The following is a 19313-nucleotide window of genomic DNA, read 5'->3' as shown; positions in this document are numbered from 1 at the left end:
CGTAGCGTGGTAGCGCCCTTCGTGAGTCAATCAACTTTTTGACGTCTCTTCTTTAACTCGTCATTCCCAGGCAAAATTTTGTCCACCATCCCTCCGCCACCATGCCTATGCTCCAAGATCCCTCGACAAAATACAAGGCCTTCAAGCCGCTCAACCTCTCTGACCGCCAATGGCCGTCAAAGACCATCCAGAAGCCGCCGCGCTGGCTCTCCACTGACCTGCGCGATGGCAACCAGTCTCTCGTCGACCCCATGGTGAGCTCAATTCCCGCCGCTGCCAGCGCGCTCCCCCTCCTAACCGTTTCTTGTAGGACGGCGAACAGAAGTGGGATTACTTCAACATGCTGGTGAAGCTGGGCTACAAGGAAATCGAGGTCTCTTTCCCTTCGGCGTCGCAAACCGACTTCGACTTCACCCAGAAGCTCGTACGCACCCCCGGCATTGTGCCCGATGACGTCTGGCTCCAGGTTCTTTCGCCGTGCCGCAAGGAGCTCATTCGCCGCACCGTCGACTCGCTCAAGGGCGCGAAGAAGGCCATCCTCCACCTGTACCTTGCGACCAGCCCGTGCTTCCAGCAGATCGTCTTCAACATGGACAACGCGCAGACCAAGGCTCTGGCGGTGGAATGTACCCAGTACGCGAGGTCCATCACCAAGGACGATCCCGAGCAGGCTGGCACCGAGTGGGCCTACGAGTTCTCTCCCGAGACTTTCTCCGACTCGAACCCCGACTTTGCCCTTGAGGTCTGCGAGGCCGTCAAGGCCGCCTGGGAACCCACCGTCGAGACCCCCATCATCTTCAACCTTCCTGCGACCGTCGAGATGGCCACCCCCAACGTCTACGCCGATCAGATCGAATACTTCTGCCGTAACATCTCCGAGAGGGAGAAGGTCTGCGTCTCCCTTCACCCTCACAACGACCGCGGCTGCGCTGTCGCCGCCGCCGAGCTGGCACAGATGGCCGGTGCGGACAGAGTAGAGGGTACCTTGTTCGGTAACGGCGAGAGAACTGGAAATGTCGACCTCGTCACCCTTGGCCTCAACCTCTATACCCAGGGAATCCACCCCAAGATCGATTTCTCCGACCTTCCCGGTGTCATCGACGTGGTCGAGAAGAGCAACAAGATCCCGGTCCATGCCAGGGCGCCGTACGGCGGTCAGCTGGTCGTCTGCGCTTTCAGTGGTTCTCACCAGGATGCGATCAAGAAGGGCTTCCAGAAGCGCAAGATCGAAGGCGCGACCGACTCCAGCTACTGGCAGGTGCCGTACCTGCCTCTCGATCCCCAGGATATCGGACGTACGTACGAGGCCATCATCCGCGTCAACTCCCAGTCCGGCAAGGGAGGTGTTGCCTGGATCATCCAGCGCGAGCTCGAGCTCGACCTCCCCCGTGGCCTTCAGGTCGCCTTCTCCAAGATCATCCAGAAGCAGACGGATCTTCTCGGGCGCGAGCTTCTCCCCAAGGAGATCACGAAGCTCTTCAAGGACTCGTACCACCTCGAGAAGAACCCGAGGTTCACCCTCATCGACTACGACATTCTCACCGACCGCTCGGTCTCGCCTGCTCCGGGTGAGAATGGCAAGATGCCGAGCACCACGAGCCTCAGGAGGTTGTTCTCGGGTGTCATCGAGATTGACGGGCAGCAGCACAAGATCAAGGGTACCGGTAACGGTGCCATCTCGTCTCTTGCCAACGCCCTGAAGTCCCTTGGCATCGAGCTGGACGTGACGGAATACAAGGAGCACGCGATTGGCGAGGGCCGCGAGGGTCAACAGCAGGCTGCTACGTACATCGAGTGCTCTACTACCTCATCCAAGCAGAAGGTGTGGGGTGTCGGCATTCACGAGGACGTGGTTCAGGCTTCCCTTATCGCTTTGTTGTCCGCTGCATCGTCTGTAAGTCCGGAGCAAGCGCCCATGTCAAGGAAAAGCTAACAGCAGCGCCAGTTCCTCGCATCCCGGCCAAGCACACCGATTCCTTTCCGCCCCAAGCAGCACGGAGAAAGCCTCGCCCCTTCGAACATCTCGCCTCTGAGGACATCTCAGAACGCCAACGACGCGAGCTCTCTCGTTGCAAATCTTGAAAAGCAAGTGAACGGCGACCACTAGGGGAAAAGCATGTTGCATCTTTCGGTTTTTGTTTGGGTGCGCTGCATTTGCTGCCTGCTGGGGGAAAATTATCATGGTCTTGCACACTATCACGAGCATGGGGGCGTTGGTCAACCAAATTGCTTACTGCAAAAAGTCTTCTAATATATATTTCATGAACCACTGCCTTCGTATTTGGCTTAGCATTGTTCTGCCCCGCGTACTGTCTGTGCACAATTGCCTAAACAGGCCGAACTAGCAGGGGTGCTTTTCAGCCGAGGTCCGTGGGCGGTCTACTAATCACCAGACCGTGGGGTAAAGCGATCCGCCTCGGGACTTTCGTACCATACCTCCGTCTTTGTGAATATAGTTCTGCCAGCGCCTCGCTGCTCACTTCCCTCCAATCTACTCTCCACGAATCCACAACACGTCATCATGGGTTCTGCACAGCAAGACGTTCAATTGAAAGACTTCGGCAATATCTTCCGCCTCGATGGCAAGGTAGCTGTCGTGACCGGCGGTTCTCGTGGCCTAGGTCTGCACGCCGCGTCTGGGTGAGTTCTCATTCGCATAACTCTCCCCTCTCATGGACGACGCGTTTCCTAACAGTTTCGCCCTTGCAGCCTTCTCCAGGCCGGCTGCTCCAAGGTCTTCATCACGTCACGCAAAGCCAAAGCGTGCGACGAAGCGTGCGCGGCGCTCAACGCGCTCCCGAACAAACACCCCTCAGCGCAGGCCATCTCAGTGCCTGCCGACAGCAGCAAGGTGTCGGAGATTGAGCGGCTGGTGGCCGAGGTGGCAAAGCACACGGACAGGGTCGACATCCTGTTCGCCAACGCGGGCGCGACGTGGGGCTCCAAGTTCGACGAGCACCCGGACGATGCGTTCAGCAAAGTCATGGACCTGAACGTGAAGAGCGTTTTTTACACGATTCAGAAGTACGGCTTTCCTGTTACTTCCCCCCTTTGCTTTCTCGCAACAGTGTCTACCCCAGCGATCATACGATGGAGCAATACTTGCCACTCCTAGGACCGCTCGTTTGTCCGCGACGTAACTACATCCAACCCCGACGGAAAGCTGACCACACATCCCGCAGGTTCGCGCCGCTCCTCGAAAAAGCAGCGAGCGGGCCGTCGCCGTCGCGCGTCCTCGTCACGGGCTCGACGGCGGGGGTCGGCATCGGCAGCACGGGGTCGGCCAACAGCACGCCGGCCTACTCGGCGTCGAAGGCGGCGGTGCTGCACCTCGCGCGCAACCTCGCCGTCGAGCTGGGCCCGCGCGGCATCCTCGTCAACGGCATCGCGCCGGGCTTCTTCCCGTCCAAGATGGCCAACGGCCTGATGGCGGCGAGCGGCGGCCAGGAGAAGCTGGCGGCGGCCAACCCCAACGGGAGGCTGGGCGAGCCCGAGGACATCGCGGGCGCCGTCGTGTTCCTGTGCAGTCGCGCGGCGGGGCATGTCAATGGGGACACGTTGGTGTTGGATGGGGGGAAGGTGTGGGCGAGGTCGTCGCTTTGAGGGAGGGACTGGCAGGTTAGTGTTTAGACGGACATGCCAGGAATGGATTCTCAGCGCTTGAAGCAAATATCTAAAGAGCTTCTAGAGAGTTTATGCGCAGGGACCGTGGCTGGCGCAGAAGCTAGGACCAAAGCTAGCTGGATAGCTTGCTCCCAATACCGCTTGTAACCGAAGCGCGGCCGCTCGACCCCGCATCGCGCCGCGGGACGCCCGGCAACTAATTGATAACAACGTTCTGATCGCCTTCAGAAGCCGATCAGCAGAAAAAATAGCCACGTCGGCGTCACCTCACAAGAACGTCTCGCGCCAACGCATCCAGAACCCATGGCGTCCAGCCACCAGCTGCATCGGCGTCCCATCCAAGCTACCGGGAGCGCAATCGGCAACCCAGTCGACATTCCGGAGCTAGCAATGACACGAAAATGAAATCCATTATAATCATCACCGCCCCGCACCTCATGCTCCCAGCTCTAGCACTTCCATCCGTCAAACAGTGACCCTCTAAGAGCAAAGGACCCGTACTTGACGCCTGCTTCCGCCTGACGAAACGACCAGTAGACGCCCTCATCACCACCAAAAGAAGAAAGAGAGGGGGAAAAAAAAAGATAAACAATGGCCGACCTCCCACCCTACAAATCCTCCCCCAACCCGCCCGTCCCAGCCTACCTCCCAGACTCGCCCTCCAGCATCCTCCACCCGCCCACGGCCCTCTACACCCGCATCGCCGCCACCTCTTCCACCCCCTCCCAACGCACCCCGCTCGCCACCCTCACGATCCCGCCCCGCAGCGGCGCCGCCTTCCGCGTGCCCGCCGGCTGCGTCTTCCGGCTGTCGACCCCCGCGGGGCCGCAGGTCGGCGACCTGAACGTGTGGAGCGCGGCGAACCCGCGCGAGCGCTTCTGGGCCGCCCGCACGCGCCAGCTGCACGCCAGCCACGTGAGCACCGGCGACCGCCTGTGGAGCTGCCTGCCGTACATGCGGCCGCTGTGCGGGATCGTGGCGGACTCGCTGGGGAGGGAGGGGAGGGGCGCGTGGGGGACGGCGACGGGGGAGGATGGCGACGGGAGGGATAGGGGCGTGGTGGAGGGGGAGAAGGGGAGGTCGCGGTGGGGGGGTAGGTGCCATGATTTGTTGGGGACGAGGTGCGATCCTTATGGTGGGTTTGGATTTTGTCTTTCTTTCTTCTTCTTGATGATGATGCTGACGATGACGATAATGCGAAAACAAAAGTCAACCGCATGCTCACCGGCCGCACCTACGACTACCACTGCCACTCCAACCTCGTTCGCGCCGTGCTGCCCCACGGCCTCGCCGAGACCGACGTGCACGACGTGCTCAACGTCTTCCAGGTCACCGGCCTCGACGACAAGGGCCGCTACTTCATGGAGGCCTCGCCGTCGCGCCCCGACGACTACCTCGAGTTCTTCGCCGAGCAGGACCTGCTGTGCGCGCTGAGCACCTGCCCCGGCGGCGACCTCAGCGAGTGGGGCTGGGTCGGCGTGCGCGACGGCGAGACCGAGGAGGGCGAGGGCGCGCGCAAGATGAAGGAGACGTGCCGCCCGATCAGGGTCGAGGTGTTTGAGATCGCGCCGCATGTGAGGGAGGAGGTGCTGCGCGGGTGGGTGCCGCCCGCCGCTAGCGACTATGCTGGCTGTCATGGGCTGGGCGTGCCGTTGGGGGAGAAGAGGGATTGATTTGGGACGGACGGACGGATGGATGGATGGAGGAGGAACTGAGCGATCTTGTTACCGCACTTCTTCTATGCGCGTCCCCACGCTCGAACTCTCTTTTGCATACTTCCAACTATTTTGCAATTCTGGTCTTGAGTGCCGTAGCCCTGGGGTTCCTATGGCGCAAACCGCAAGGGAAAATCCAGAGCCTTTCTTCCCGACAACGGGCGAAGGATCTGACACAGCGCCTACATTCATCAACCCGTCGTCTGAAACGCTAGCTTCTCCCTTTACCAGTGATGCACTTCGCGTTGCAATCGAGAGGAAGTTGGGCCTGTCTTTGTCCGACTCAAAGCTGTTACTCGCTCAGGAGAGCTATCGATACTGCGCAATCCTCTCGATGAAATGTAAAGAGTCGGCTTTTGAGCTTGGAAAAACCTTCGATCTGGAGATAGACACTCGCACCGACTCGCGGAGTTCAGCTACCTATGCTTGCTATACATGCTACGCCAAACACTGTTGCTAATTTCGGCGCGTGCAGCATCACGCCGGACAAGACTTTCTTCCGTACGACTACGCTGTACGATGGCACAAAGGATCATCCTAAATATGCTGGCCAAACTAAAGCCGTAGAGTACGTCAAGTCTGCAGGGCCTCCTTGATTCAATTTCTCGCATGCACGGTGCGTAGTGCTTTCGCAATTGGTAGCAATACTACCAACCCACGGACACTGAAATTTCGTCAGGCCAGCGGGCAGTACTCGGCCGCTCGAGACTCGATCCGGTCCACGAGATCCGCGAGAGGGAGACCTAGAACGCTTGCGCGTACACGCTGAAGTGGTTCTTCGACGACGCGCAGTTCCAATCGTGGCGCGACTCTTCGGAGGCATCGTGCTTTTGGGTCTACGGGTGTCCCGGAAAAGGCAAATCCGTGCTCGCGGAGTCCTTGGCGGGTCATCTCGAGAAACGGGCGAGGAGGACGCGCGTACTGCGGAGAGGTTCGCCGTGCTCAGCTTCTTCTGCTACGGCCAACGGGAGCAGTATCGCATGAGGCCGACGGACATCTTGCGGTCGCTGACAGTTCAACCCGTCGACTGCAAAGAGCTGTTCGACTACCTTCCGGAACGCTATTACCAGGATCCCGTCACGTTCCTAGGGGACCCTCTCAGCCGGTTGTGGGAGCAGTTCTCCAGGATGGCGTTGGACGACCGACACCAACAGATCCGAAGCTGGAAGCGCCGTGCTTGTACGAGGTCGAAAGGATATTTGAAGAGAGGCCCAGCAAGCTGGATGGTCTCTAATACAGGCTCGTTGTTCGACTGATCGTCGTCCCGGTCTGCGCCAAGGTCTTGGCCTGGGTTGCGTACGCTCATTAAAGGTGAGCGAAGGGAAGGGATATTAGAGCGGAACGGCGAAGACTGACCCAAGAAACAACAGAGCGCTTACAGTTGACGACCCAAGAGACGCCATAAACTACGACCCCCAGCCAGCATCGGTACGAGCGCTTGTCCGAAAGGGCAAAAAATACAGGCCCACAATCACCGAAGAATGGATCGATCCACCGAAGCCTCGGGACGCTCCTGAGCGTGCAGAAGAAGGACGACCCCGACTCCTCCTCCTTCTTCCTCCCCCTCCGACAAAGACAAAACGAGTACGTCTTCTTCATCCAACCAATCCTTCAAGGAAACTTCTTCCACCATCGCGGCGGCGCCATCGGCATCGGCAAGGGTGCCGAGCCCGACGCCCTACCTCGGCCGCACCTACCTGTTCTTACCTCACCGCTGAAGAGTTCCGCATCGATGACGACGACGACAGGTGCTGCTGCGCGCGCGGACGGACGAGTTCGCGATTCACGGAGGAGATGCTTGAGACGGCGGTGGCGATGAACGATTGACAGCCACGAGGGCGGCGGCGCGGAAGAGCTTGTCAGGATGCTTTAGAGTAGGAACAAGGGCCTTTCGGTGACGGATAAGTCTCCGCGGATGGCGGCGAGGGAAACTCGGCAACGACATGGACAGACAGCCTGGAGATGTTCGACCACCTCAACCTCAAAGAAGGCGGATTCGCCATAATCTCAACCGCCGTCATCTTCCGCGACGAATCCGGCTCCAGCAAGTTCTGGAAAAGGCTGGGCTGCGAGCAGCGCATCAAAGCCTGCCTGGAAACCACCAAGCTTCTCTTCAAGCGCCTCGACTCGGGATTCGTCGGCCGGAAGAAGACAGAGGACCTCCTGATCTCCGCCGTCGGGGGCAACGCGGCGTCCTCGTGCTCCCGCTGGTCGTCGACGGCATGTTCATCGCGCCCCAAGATAGCCGGGCCTTCGTACGACTCCTGAGTGACGCCCCACTCACCGCCAAAATCCTCGCCGCGCGCGTCTGCCAGCAAGAACGCGGGCTGGGCCGCCATCTTCGAGGACCAGTGCCGGCTGATATATCACCGACCAGCCCGTAGCACTGCCCTACCGTACCCTCGTCGTCGTCGTCGTCGCCGCCAGCGACTGCGACCCGCCCGTCCTGCCAACCATGATAGGATCGAACGACAACCCGCCGTGGTGCCTGCAGCTCGCAGACCTCGCTAGGTCGATGCGCATCAACGCCGCCGCGACGATTCAACGGGCCAGCTCGAGACGCCGGCGTTTTCCTCGCCGAACGCAGCAGCAGTGATCATCTCTCACCCGCCGACCACGGCGCGCCGACGACGTCGACGACATCGATGAACTCCTCGCCACGACGAACCCGGCAGCACCCCCGCCCCCCTCCCGACATCCCCAACCTACCTCAACCGCGCATCGCTGGCGCCATGGCCATTTGGGTATGGTGACTGCTTTGCTCGACGGAGGCGCCGATGTCGATGCGCGCGCGTCTGGAGGATCAAGACACGCCGTTGCATCATCTTCGTGGCCGCGGCGGGGAAGGAGCGCGTGGTCGAAGCATTCGTCGCTAACGGGGCCGGTGTGGACGCCACGGAGGGGGAAAAGCGGACGCCGCTGCACATGGTGACTCGTGGTGGCCACGCCGGCGCTGTCGAAGCACTGCTCACACGTCAGCGCGCAGGACTGCCATGGCCGCACAGCGCTTCAATACGCATGCGTGGCTGGCGATGGAACCGATACGCAGCTTCTACTGGGATTCGAGGCGGATCTTCACCTCCTCCTAGACGAAGAAGACTTGACCGCACTGCATCTTGCGGCCCGTCGGGGGCGTGAGAGTGCCGTGGAAGTCCTGCTTGGAAATGGAGCTAGCCCCTATTATTTGCCGGCACCGGGCGGTCATGAAAGGTTAGTCAAGCTGTTGCTGGACCACAGCGACGTCGCAGGAGATGCGAGTTGAAGTAGTGTAGCAGTGTAGACGTCCAGCGAGCACCACCTGCATATCAAGTAAGTACCACCAGCATCCCCGCTCCATGTTCTGACCAGGCTCTACGACAACTCCAGCATGCCGCAGTGGGTTTCGAAAGAATTGCCCGCGCAAAACGCATGAGGGGGAGCAAACCATCCGCATGGGTAGTGGAAGCATGAACGAGGTCCATTCAGGTTGAAGCAGTCCATTTCTTTTGTGTCGCTCTGCTCCGCCCAATCGCATCCGAGGTATCGTGAGGTAAGTGATTACCGCCGCCCTGTTCAATAACGCGCGTGCTTCGAATATCAATCGAGATCAATTAGTTAATACATTCGTAGCTGTCATGACCATATCAATAGCGCCTTGCTTCCCAAAAACATCATTCACGTCTCCAACCCACCACCCCACGCCAAAGCGCCTCACGACACCGCCTCCGCCTCCACACGAGCCGCCTTACACGCCCCATCATCAAGACACTGACAATCCCCATCCCTCCCCCAACGCGGCCTTCCCGCATGCAGCGCCGGACACCGCGCCGCCGCCTCCGGATCCGCGCACCTCAACAGCACCGACCACAGCCGCTCGACGGTGTAGCCGAACTGCGGGGCCTGCGGCGTGTTCTCGCGCACGTCGAACTGGAACTCCTCGCGCAGCGCCCAGCTGCGGGGGGACGCGAGCGTGGCGGCGAGCTCGCGGTAGAGCGCGCGGGGGACGGACCGCAGGCGCGCGGCGGAGGCGACGAATTGGCCGCGGTAGGAGAGGAGGGCGCGGGTGCATGTGGCGTTGTTGTTGTTGTGGACGCGGTCGTAGACGCTGGCGATGGTGTTGGACGTGTCGCGCCAGTGCGGGTCGCCGCATGTCGACGTGGACGAAGAGTCGCAGTCGCACGAGATGCCCGGGTTGCCCAGGCTGAGCATCCCCGTGGCGGATGGGACGTAGTACTCGCGCACGCGGCGCAGGGCGTTGGCGAAGTCGTGCGGCTCGGCCTGGATGAAGAGCGTGTGGCGGGCGAGGCGGTCCCAGCGCGCGAGCGTGTGGTGCAGGTACGTGTGGCCCTCGCGCCCCACGTTGGGCAGCACGGTGACGGCGTGCGCGCCCGTCGCGTTGCGGATCGCCTCGACGTCCGCGTCTTGGTCCTTGACGTAGATGTGGGCTCGCGGCGAGAGCGCGCCGACGGACGGGATGTCGCGCAGCGCCGCGATGGTCGAGCTGACGACCGACAGCGGCTCTTTGTACATGCTGACGACGAAGTCCATCTCCGAGGGCGGCTGGTACGCGCAGTCCAGCCCTGAGACGGTTTCGGGCGATGGCGGCGTCGTGCGCGTTGTGGATTGCCACGCGCTGCTCAGGCACAGCATGCCCAGGCAGAGGAGCGCGAAGTAGCGGGCTGCTGCCACCACGCGGTTGAAGGTCAGTGCGGTGAGGTTGGTGCGCCAGCCTTGTTCCAGGCTCTTGAGCTCGGCATCGTCCTGGTTCTTCAATGATGAGACTTCACTGGAGATGTCGGGCCAGGCCAGGCAAACAATCGCCGTGATGAAAGCTGTCAGCTGGAGGGGCGTGACCACGGCAGGGTACGGTACGAGTGATGATATCAGACCGACAGCGAGGCTGCACAGGAGCGGTGCGGGTTGGAAGCGGTCTTGCTGATCGCTGGAGTCGCCGGCGAATGAAAAGACAACAAGTGAGCCCCCAGTGAAGATGGCGGCTGTGCTCGTTATCATGTTGAACCCAAGTAGGAATGGGTTTACAGCTGAAACGTCCCATAGGCCGGTGGCCCAGTCCTTTCTTGTAGCTCCCCAGATCAGCGTGATGATCAAGGAAATCGGAATGCTGGTATTCCTGATGGCAATCCAGTACCGCTCGTTGGCGCGCGTTGCTCCGAATTCTTTCTCCGCAGCAATCGCTTGCGAGCAAAACAGTTTGGAGAGACCGACAAGGACAAAGCAGTGCGTTCCATGGACAAGTGACTTTGACGATCCTCGGTAGTCGTCAAAAATAATCAATAAAACCGCCGAGATGACGCCCAAGGCCCGTAATAGAACACGGTACGAGAGTCGAGACTCTTGGTAAGCGTTGCCCAAAGCATCAGGGAGGAACGAAATGGTCTTGCAGCTGTATCAGTAAACCTGTCAATTCCAATACTTGTGCGGGCAGGCTTACCGAGACAAAGATCAAGGCTGGGACGCTGGAAGAGTATACCACTGCCTTCAAGAATAGAGGCATCGACCATGCCATACAGAGAGAGGAGAGGACTAGAAATGCCAGCTGCGTTGGATTGGTGGAGACACCACCCCTAGCGACTGGAAGTACGAAGTACGGGGATTGCACTCCTTCGACGGTTTTGCCCGAGAGCAGCGCGTGAAGAAACGAAACGATGAGAGCACATAGTATGTGTAGGGCGTGAAGATGTAGCGCTGAGATCAAGAAAAGTCAGTGGCGATCTTGTTGGGTTTTGACTGGGGTTGCATACGGTGGCCTGAGAATTTGTTAGTTGAGACTCGAGGTGAAGTGCGGGAGTGGCTCACTGTAGTTCTTCCATACAAGAAGGTGCCAGGAAGATGCTATACTAAGGGACGCAGAGAGCACCCAGAAGCTATTCGAATAAGCTCAGGATAGGATTCATGGAACCTTGTCGACTCACTATGCTCGGAATCGCGATCGGCCATTTCCTTCTCTGTACTGAGAATCGAGCTCCATGTTCTCGTCCGGTGGGAGCGCAAAGGCAAAACAACATGGGAAAGCCAACAGTGGCCGGGAAAGTCATAAATTAGTAGCAGCCCCTGGAAAGCATGGCGACTTGCGCGGAAACCAAAAAAGAATCAAAACGCAGTGAGATCACAGAAGCGCAAGGGATCATCGGTCAGGCAGACAGTGGTGGGCACTGCTTCCAACAATTCACACCGCCCCCATGACGCCCCGAGTTACGCGCAACTGCATGTGTGGCTCTGCGAGTGGCGCAAGACAGCGATGATGTTCCATGCGGACATCACGTCACGTTCCTGAGTCAGGTCCAGAGACATTCCTGAGGCTTTCTTTGATGCTTGGCATGGGTGTTTAGGCGGACAAGAGACAGCCTGAGACAAATTGCAACGGCGATCGGCGTGGCATGGGTTCCACAGAACGCGTCACAAGGCCTACTGCCTTACTGTGGGGTGTGTCGCAAATCCGTAGGGCGCAGCATGGGGGCCAGCCCATCCTTAACCTTAAGCACTTACGGTCCGATTGAGAACCGCTTCCAATCCACGTCATCCATGCAGCCCATCTGGTCCGCCAAGTTTTCTCTTGTTTTTCGTGTCGTTTTGTAGACGAGTAATAACACTCTTCGAGATGTTGCTGCCTGTGCTGATCTGCACGCACAATCCGGATTGGCAAATAAAACTGGGTCTTCTGCTTACTGCACCATCGTGAAGAGCCATACCTGGAGAGTCCAAGGATTCGCAGTGCTGAAACAAGGTTAGCAGCCCTGAACCTTGGATCAAAAGAGTAATTGGTAGTATGCTCCGCCGCCTTGGATTATGCCTTCGCACAGCCTCTCCAGAAATGTGTTGGCAACGTAACGGACAGAAATATGGATCAGCCGATCGCGTCTTCTCAACATGGGCAGGATTTGCACCAAGTTATTCCTCCCCAAGGATTGGCCAACTCCGCGGGAGAGACGCGTTAGCCGCTTGAGTGGCTGTGTGCGCACCCAATCAGAACTGAAGTTAAACAATCTCGAGAGCCTCAAGCTTCCGATCTTCACTCCTTGGCGAAGATGGATGGGGATCGACAACGTCTCCCCAGTGCCTTTCGGTGGTGACCCCATGCACATAGCATTCGCCCATTAGTTTGTAACGGCAGTTTTCTCCCTTGTCTTGGGGGCGTGACGGTTCTGGTCTCAGAATCGACGGCACATCCGCGCCCATCAGATGCCACACTTCATCCCCCTCGGCCGTGTAGTCCAGTCCAAGGCCGAGTAATCCGTTGTTGGTTTGAAAAACCACTCGGCCTAGCGAAAATGTCCGTATGGAGGCGCCCAGTACATCCATCTTCCTCTTCCTCTTCGCGGGGCAAAATCCATGGCTTGTGTCCAACGTCTTTGGGCGCTTTTGCTTGCTACGTCGTAAGCAGTTCAACCACAACTGCCGTTTCCTCATCTTACAGCCCGATCCAGATCAACACTCACATAGCGGCCGAGAAAATCCTACCCATCATCAAGACCTGGTGACTGCCGTGGCCAGGTCTATTTGGTTGATGCAGACGGCGTCGATCCAAAGGCGGCGGGGGACCAAAGAGGTGCAGATGTCGTGCTGAAACGCGCCCGGCTGGACTATTAGTAGCCGTGTGTGCTTAGCTGGTAGCTGGCCGTACACGATAGGCATGGTTGTTATTTGTTGTAGTTGTTGTTGTAGAAAAAATTTTGGTTGTGGGGGCCAGAGGAGGCTGGTGGTGGCTGAGTAGGTAAAATCAGGTGGGGGTCAAAAGCGAGCAAATGGCAGGGCTGATTACCTACATGCCTGTTCAAAACTGCACTTCCCCGCAGTCCCGTCTCCACTCCTTCTCTCAGCTCCACGCTCTGGAGCCTGGACTCGCGTGTCGGTCTTTTTCTCGTTTCGGCGTTTTACCAGTCTTGATCTTAGGGACCGTAAACACAGCGAGTAAAAGACATCTTCAGCGTCACTTCATACTGTCTGATCCACGACCGTCTCTACGCCGCTTTCAGCCTCGCGCCCGATGGCCGCACGTCGAGCTTTCCATCTCGCTCATAAAGCACTACAACAACGCAGCTCACCAGCAGAGTGCCCTATTCTGTCGATCACCATACCTTTTTGATGTATCGTTGGGTTTTGCAATGGTCTCAAAGAGGGGCGACGAGTACACGGTGGGCTGGGTCACCGCCCTCCCGCTGGAGCTGGCAGCGGCAACTGCAATGCTGGACGAAGAGCACGAACCGCCCTGTAATTTCACCAAACCGTCTACGGATCCAAACACGTACACATGGGGTCGTGTCGGAGCCCACAACGTGGTTATCGCATCGCTTCCGCTGGGCATTTACGGCACAACATCTGCCGCAACCACAGCATCCGCTCTACTCTCTTCATTTCCGCACATCCGGATCGGACTCATGGTCGGAATCGGTGCTGGGATCCCGTCATCAGATCGCGACATTCGGCTCGGTGACATTGCCGTCAGCCAACCCAGTGGGAAATCCGGCGGAGTTGTCCAATACGATCTTGGAAAAGCAAAGGACTCGGGGCACTTCCAGCGCTTGGGCAGCCTCAACATGCCTCCGCAAGTGCTTCTTACAGCGTTGGCGAAGCTCCAGGCACAGCATGAGCGCGCTCCATCTCAGCTGTCTCGGATCCTGGAAGAGATGCTGACAAACAACCCTTTCATGGCCACAAGCTACGTGTACCAAGGCAGCCAACATGACCGCCTGTTCGAAGCTGGCTACAGGCATATTGGTGGATCCAGTTGCGACATGTGCGATGCTCGGAAGAAGATCGATCGTCAACCACGAGCAGCGCCAGAACCACAGATCCACTACGGCGTCATTGCCTCCGGCAACACACTCATCAAAGACGGTCCCACCAGGGACTCCATCGCTCAGAGAATAGGCGAGGAATGTATCTGCTTTGAAATGGAAGCTGCCGGCCTCATGAACAGTTTCCCCTGTCTTGTCGTCCGAGGCATTTGCGACTATGCCGACTCTCACAAGAATGACCGATGGCAGCGATATGCCGCCGCAACCGCTGCAGCTTATGCGAAGGAGCTCTTGCTGGTGGTTCCGAAGATTCACACCCTGGAAACTCTCACGGTAACTGACCGATCGAGAGAAACAACCGAGCAACTCATATTGAAGGCCCTCCAGTTCAACGCGATGAATGAGAGATTCAACGATGTGTCGAGACAAGCACAAGATACATTCCGATGGATTTTTGAAGATTATCCTACGAACACAGAGGAGGTGAAACGCTACGGAGTACAGTACCGGTCAAATCAAAGACAAGAGAACATGTTGAAGCCATGGCTTGTCTCTGGTAGTGGCATATTCCATATTTCCGGCAAACCTGGATCCGGCAAATCTACGCTGATGAAATACATCTGGCGGCACGAGCAAACAACAAAACTTCTCGGAGCTTGGGCTGAGGCCCACCAAAGAGAGCTGGTCATTGCCCAACATTTCTTCTGGAAGCCTGGAAGCCCTATTCAGAAGAGTCTCGTGGGATTAGTCAGATCACTTCTATTCCACATCCTTCAACGACTTCCCGGGCTCATCAGTTCGCTTTTCCCAAGTCAAATGAATCTTGGCCATCATGCATCTTTGGAACACGGGTCAAACATCGCGATCAGCGACGAGGAAGCCGTGGTCGCATTCGAGAGGCTCATTCGAGAACGAAGTCTCTGTGCTACACACTGCTTCTGCTTTTTCATCGACGGCCTTGATGAGTTTGAGGAGAAGCGCTTGACTTACGGAACTTTGGTAAAGCGCCTCCAGGATTGGGTCAGTGCCTCGCCAGGCGCAATCAAGCTTTGTGTCTCGAGCAGAGAATTCCCCGTCTTCCTGGAACGTTTTCCTGACTCTCAACGAATCCGACTTCAAGACCTTACAAGGGTGGACATCGAAATAGTAGTCCAGCAGACACTGAACAACGAATTGCACTTTCGACGCTTGAAGAAAAGATATCCAGAAGAGTGCAGCTTTCTTGCCAATGATATCGTCAATAAGGCTGACGGTGTATTCCTTTGGGTTGCAATGACTTTGAAGTTACTTTGCGACGCATTGGAGAGCCGATACACCATTTCGCAATTGTCTCAGAAGCTATTGGCTATTCCAACCGAGTTGGGGGACTTTTACCAGTACATGCTGGACTCAATCCCTGGACACGACCGGAAGCAGGCCCTTTGTCTACTCTCGATGGCCAGCATGCTCAATGAGGCCTTTTCCTCACATGCTCTCAAGTGGCCAAGTAATGGTCAATTCACCGTGTTCAGGGCCTCTTTTCTCGCTGATTACTTCGATAATCCCGAGTTTGCAGCAACTCAACCCTTCAAGGACATGGATGATCAGGAAATCAGGGACCGCATAGCCGATACTGCAGCACAGTCGACCGCCTGTTGTAAGGGACTCCTGGAAGTGCGACCATCCACTTCCTGTGCATGGGTTTTCGGAGAGGAACTGAAGTTTACTCATCGGTCTGTGCCGGAGTTTTTGAGGAACTACGCGGATCTCGATTCGTCAAGGTATCTCAAAAACATTGACGTCGCCGATGCATTGGTTCAAACCTTTCTAGCAGTCATAAAGACAGTGGCCCTCGAGGCGTACGCCGACGAAACAGCCGGGTACAAGTACAAACACGATGGCATTATTGATTTGATAGACACTGATGCTGAGTGTCTTCTTACCATACTGCAAGATTCACACGTGGCCGATCGAAAACACCATTTCACTTCTTTAGACAAGATCGATATGGCACTTCAGCTCAGACAACGTCGACTATGGCCTGATATCCTTGAGTTTGGATGGCGCATACTTTCACCTTCCTCGGCCTACCGTAACACCGAGCGACCTGTCTGCGTTTCTCTCCCTCACGTAGCCTGCCGAAATTTTTTCCTTGAGTACCTCGAATGGATATACGATCAGAACGGGATTCCTAATCAAATTCGAGACATGGGTGATGGCGAACTCCTGGCCTGCGTCACGGACATAATCCTCGATGCCGATGAATCCGATGAATCCGAATTTAGGAGCAACCTAAAGCGGGCCCCCGAGACTCTGCGATTCATCTTTCTACACAACATAAGCCCCAATTCTGATTATGCCGCGGGACGCGATAATCATAAACGTGGAAGTCCTTGGGAGACACTCTTACAGTTTCGGCAGTGGACGACTATTCAGTGGGAGATTATTGAATTGTTCCTCAAGTTTGGCGCATACCACCCCTTGTGGATTTGCGAGGACGCGAAATCGGATGGTAAGCTAAGGATAATACTGAAATACGGAAAAGGTGAAAGAGCCATCACGGCAGTGGGCATTGAAGAGCCAAACGGGTGTCCACCACTTCTCCATCACAAGGGGGGAAAGGCAGGCCTACACGACTGGGTTGATTTTGAGAAACCGGACAATGCCGAGGCAATCCTACGGTTACTTGACGATCCTCAGCCGAACGATGAACCTTGAAAGCCGGACTGGGACGTACCGAGCTTCTCGACACAAGACAGCCCTCACGTTTTCGCCTCGTCATAGCCCTCAAGCTTCCCAAGTGGGTGCCTGACGTGGCTTTCGAGGGCTCAGAGCCAGGGAATTTCATCAGAACCAACAGCTCAAGAAGCGCTTATCCAATTCGAGGGCACACTGGGACCATCACGATTAAGGAAGAACGCCGTCAATCCGCGCAAATGTCTCATCGAACGGCCATCGGATTCTACGATCTTTCTTTGGGACGTTACTCGCCTATCGGGTCAGTGAAGGCCAAGGGACGGACCGTGGGTCGAATGACGAAGGTTGCACAGCGGCGGCAATATGAGAATCGTTTCTCAAGATTGTTCAGCGGCAGTGGCAGATTGTAGAAGTTTGCGGTGTCCACGGTCTATGTCATTCAAGTGGAGTAGTGGATTTTTCTCTCTGATCTTTTTTTTTTTGCATATCCCTGCCTGCCTTCTACAGCGGCGAGCCGTCATTCCGTGTAGATCCCGGAGGAGGAAACTCATACTCGATTTCAATCGCGGCTGCTCCAACCTTATTCTCCCGATACCTGTGCTACGACGCAGTCAGCGAGCCGGTCAAACTAGCACGGCCTGTCGATACCCAAAACTCACCTCGGCCCTCGCCCACAGCACAACGATCCGCCCCGTCGTCAGCCTCTCCAGGAACCCCTCCCCCCTCCCCACCGCCTCCCCTTCGTCTCCCACCTGCGTCTCCACCCCGCGTTTCCACTCGACCCTGCGATCCCGATACTCGCCGCTCGTCGTGACGCCGTCGCACACCTTCCACACCACGCCCCCGTCCTCCCTCTCCACGAAATCCCACCCGCGCTCCACGAGCGCCTCCCTCGCCCGCGCCGGCGTCTCCCACGTCATCTCCGCCATCACGTCCTGAAGCGTCGCGCCGTCCGTCGCGAGCCTATCGAGCCCGCGGGACAGTACCGGCGTCAGGATGCTCGCCTCGAACCACGCGTGCCGCGGGTTCAACGCCTCCTTCATGTCGCCGCCGCCCCCTCCCTCCCTCGACCCCCTCAGCCACCCCTGCCCCGCCGTCCGCACCTGGAATACGACGCGGTGCGCGATGGGCAGCCACAGCTGGTAGTCGAGCGTCGGGGGCGGCAGCGGCTCGGTGCTCAGGTACAGGCCGGCGACGCTGCTTGTCCTTCTGCTACTACTACTCGTCGTCATTGGCAAGTCATCGTCGTCAGCGGCAGCACTGCAGCAGTACCGCCTTCTCTCGCCGCGGCGCGCGACGACCCACGGGTGGCAGCCGAGCGCCGCGACGCGGAGGTGGATCCCGGCACCATTTCCGGCCCCGAAGACGCACGCGTTGCTGCGCGGGCTGGAGAAGTGGTAGAGGTGGACGCGGACCCAGGTGAAGTCGGACCACGTGGTCCTGTGCGCGTAGGAGGCGGGCAGGTCGGCGGATGTGATGGGTGGGAATTCCGCGGAGGAGCGAGGATTAATGGGTTGACCGCCGGTGATGGATTCGGCTAGTTGGACGAGCGGGCTGATGAGTAGCCGTTTGGCGGCGTTCCATGGCGGCAGCTGGCCAATGGGGGTTTCGGGCTCGTTTTCTTCTCCGATGGGGATGTCGTGGGTGCCGAGCATGTCGCGGACCTCGCTGGGGGATTTGCCGGCGATGGTGGAGGCGATGGTGCGGCAGCCCAGGTCGTATAGGGCGGGGATGTCGAGGAAGTGCGCGGTCTGGGGAATTGGGGGAGGCTCGGCTTTTTGTTTGGGAAAAAAATGGGCGTGGAAGGGAAGAAGGCGGACTCACTGCCGTGATTTCGAAAAGCGTGTCCAGGTCAGCGCCACTCATGAAATCCTGATCCCACTTGTCAATGGGAGGGAGTGCGTAAAACGGAGTTCGGATGTAGTCGATCTTGCGGCTTGTATCATCGTTCTTGTGGTGTTCGCACCATTCGAGAATTGTGCGGAGGATCTGTGCGTTAACCTGTTCGCAGGTGTTATTACAGACAATCGCTCTTCCGTAAGGTGGTGGCAAGCTGACATGTCGGCCATTCTTCTCGATAGGAATAGGCTGTTCCGCATCCGTTTCTGCATTCTCTAAGAATGTATTGATGAGTCCGGACTTTCTGGCAACCTCTCTTTCTATTCAAATATTAATACTAAGTTTGTCCATCGCTGTAAGACTCGCTTGGGAGGGGGCGCATATACCAACATCAATGACGACACCATTATTGGCTTTAAGAGCAATGTAGTTGTTCCTCATCACAGACATTATAAAGATGCGGTGGCAATGCACTGCACGAATTCGGCGAGACGATCGAGTAAAGGTATTAAATGAATACTTAAGCGTGGGTGCTGCCTGCTAAGGGGCTGTGCTTAGTCTGTTACGGGAGAACACCGAGGCAACAGCGAGACGACTGACTATTGACTAGGGATGATAATGGTAACCTGTGGTGTCTTCTTCCACGTACGACCATAGGTCGCAGAATACAGGGCTTCCCGTCCGCTCAGCCGTACTTAAGCTGCGAACCGGCCGATTAGTACTC

At 57.4% G+C, this 19313-nt stretch overlaps 6 protein-coding genes across 6 annotated transcripts; 4 read left to right on the top strand and 2 right to left on the bottom strand.

The window, feature by feature from the left end:
* Positions 1 to 101: 101 nt before the first annotated feature.
* Positions 102 to 2107, top strand: LEU4 (2-isopropylmalate synthase (Alpha-isopropylmalate synthase) (Alpha-IPM synthetase); the record flags this gene model as incomplete). Its single annotated transcript, XM_066776922.1, has 3 exons — positions 102 to 254; positions 311 to 1894; positions 1946 to 2107. 3 exons carry the CDS (start codon positions 102 to 104, stop codon positions 2105 to 2107), a joined length of 1899 nt encoding a protein of 632 aa, XP_066632764.1.
* Positions 2108 to 2521: 414 nt separating this feature from the next.
* Positions 2522 to 3115, top strand: SLS55_005474 (putative secondary metabolism biosynthetic enzyme; the record flags this gene model as incomplete). Its single annotated transcript, XM_066776921.1, has 2 exons — positions 2522 to 2640; positions 2710 to 3115. The coding sequence occupies 2 exons, from the start codon at positions 2522 to 2524 to the stop codon at positions 3113 to 3115; spliced, it is 525 nt and encodes a 174-aa protein (XP_066632763.1).
* Positions 3116 to 4756: 1641 nt separating this feature from the next.
* On the top strand, positions 4757 to 7607 carry SLS55_005473 (uncharacterized protein; the record flags this gene model as incomplete). Its single annotated transcript, XM_066776920.1, has 4 exons — positions 4757 to 4763; positions 4834 to 5221; positions 6196 to 6518; positions 7291 to 7607. The coding sequence occupies 4 exons, from the start codon at positions 4757 to 4759 to the stop codon at positions 7605 to 7607; spliced, it is 1035 nt and encodes a 344-aa protein (XP_066632762.1).
* Positions 7608 to 8424: 817 nt separating this feature from the next.
* SLS55_005472 (uncharacterized protein) lies at positions 8425 to 11276 on the bottom strand (the record flags this gene model as incomplete). Its single annotated transcript, XM_066776919.1, has 5 exons — positions 8425 to 8509; positions 9169 to 10715; positions 10771 to 10787; positions 11081 to 11086; positions 11252 to 11276. 5 exons carry the CDS (start codon positions 11274 to 11276, stop codon positions 8425 to 8427), a joined length of 1680 nt encoding a protein of 559 aa, XP_066632761.1.
* Positions 11277 to 13714: 2438 nt separating this feature from the next.
* SLS55_005471 (uncharacterized protein) lies at positions 13715 to 16771 on the top strand (the record flags this gene model as incomplete). Its single annotated transcript, XM_066776918.1, has 1 exon — positions 13715 to 16771. One exon carries the CDS (start codon positions 13715 to 13717, stop codon positions 16769 to 16771), a length of 3057 nt encoding a protein of 1018 aa, XP_066632760.1.
* A 480-nt stretch (positions 16772 to 17251) lies between these two features.
* On the bottom strand, positions 17252 to 19039 carry SLS55_005470 (uncharacterized protein; the record flags this gene model as incomplete). The annotated part of the gene is made up of 4 exons (XM_066776917.1): positions 17252 to 17350; positions 17410 to 18501; positions 18575 to 18751; positions 18980 to 19039. 4 exons carry the CDS (start codon positions 19037 to 19039, stop codon positions 17252 to 17254), a joined length of 1428 nt encoding a protein of 475 aa, XP_066632759.1.
* Between the last annotated feature and the right edge of the window lie 274 nt (positions 19040 to 19313).

Source organism: Diplodia seriata (assembly GCF_021436955.1).
Source record: "Diplodia seriata strain FDS-637 chromosome Unknown scaffold_5, whole genome shotgun sequence".
Taxonomy (NCBI): Eukaryota; Fungi; Ascomycota; class Dothideomycetes; order Botryosphaeriales; family Botryosphaeriaceae; genus Diplodia; species Diplodia seriata.
This window is presented reverse-complemented; position numbering and strand designations above follow the sequence as displayed.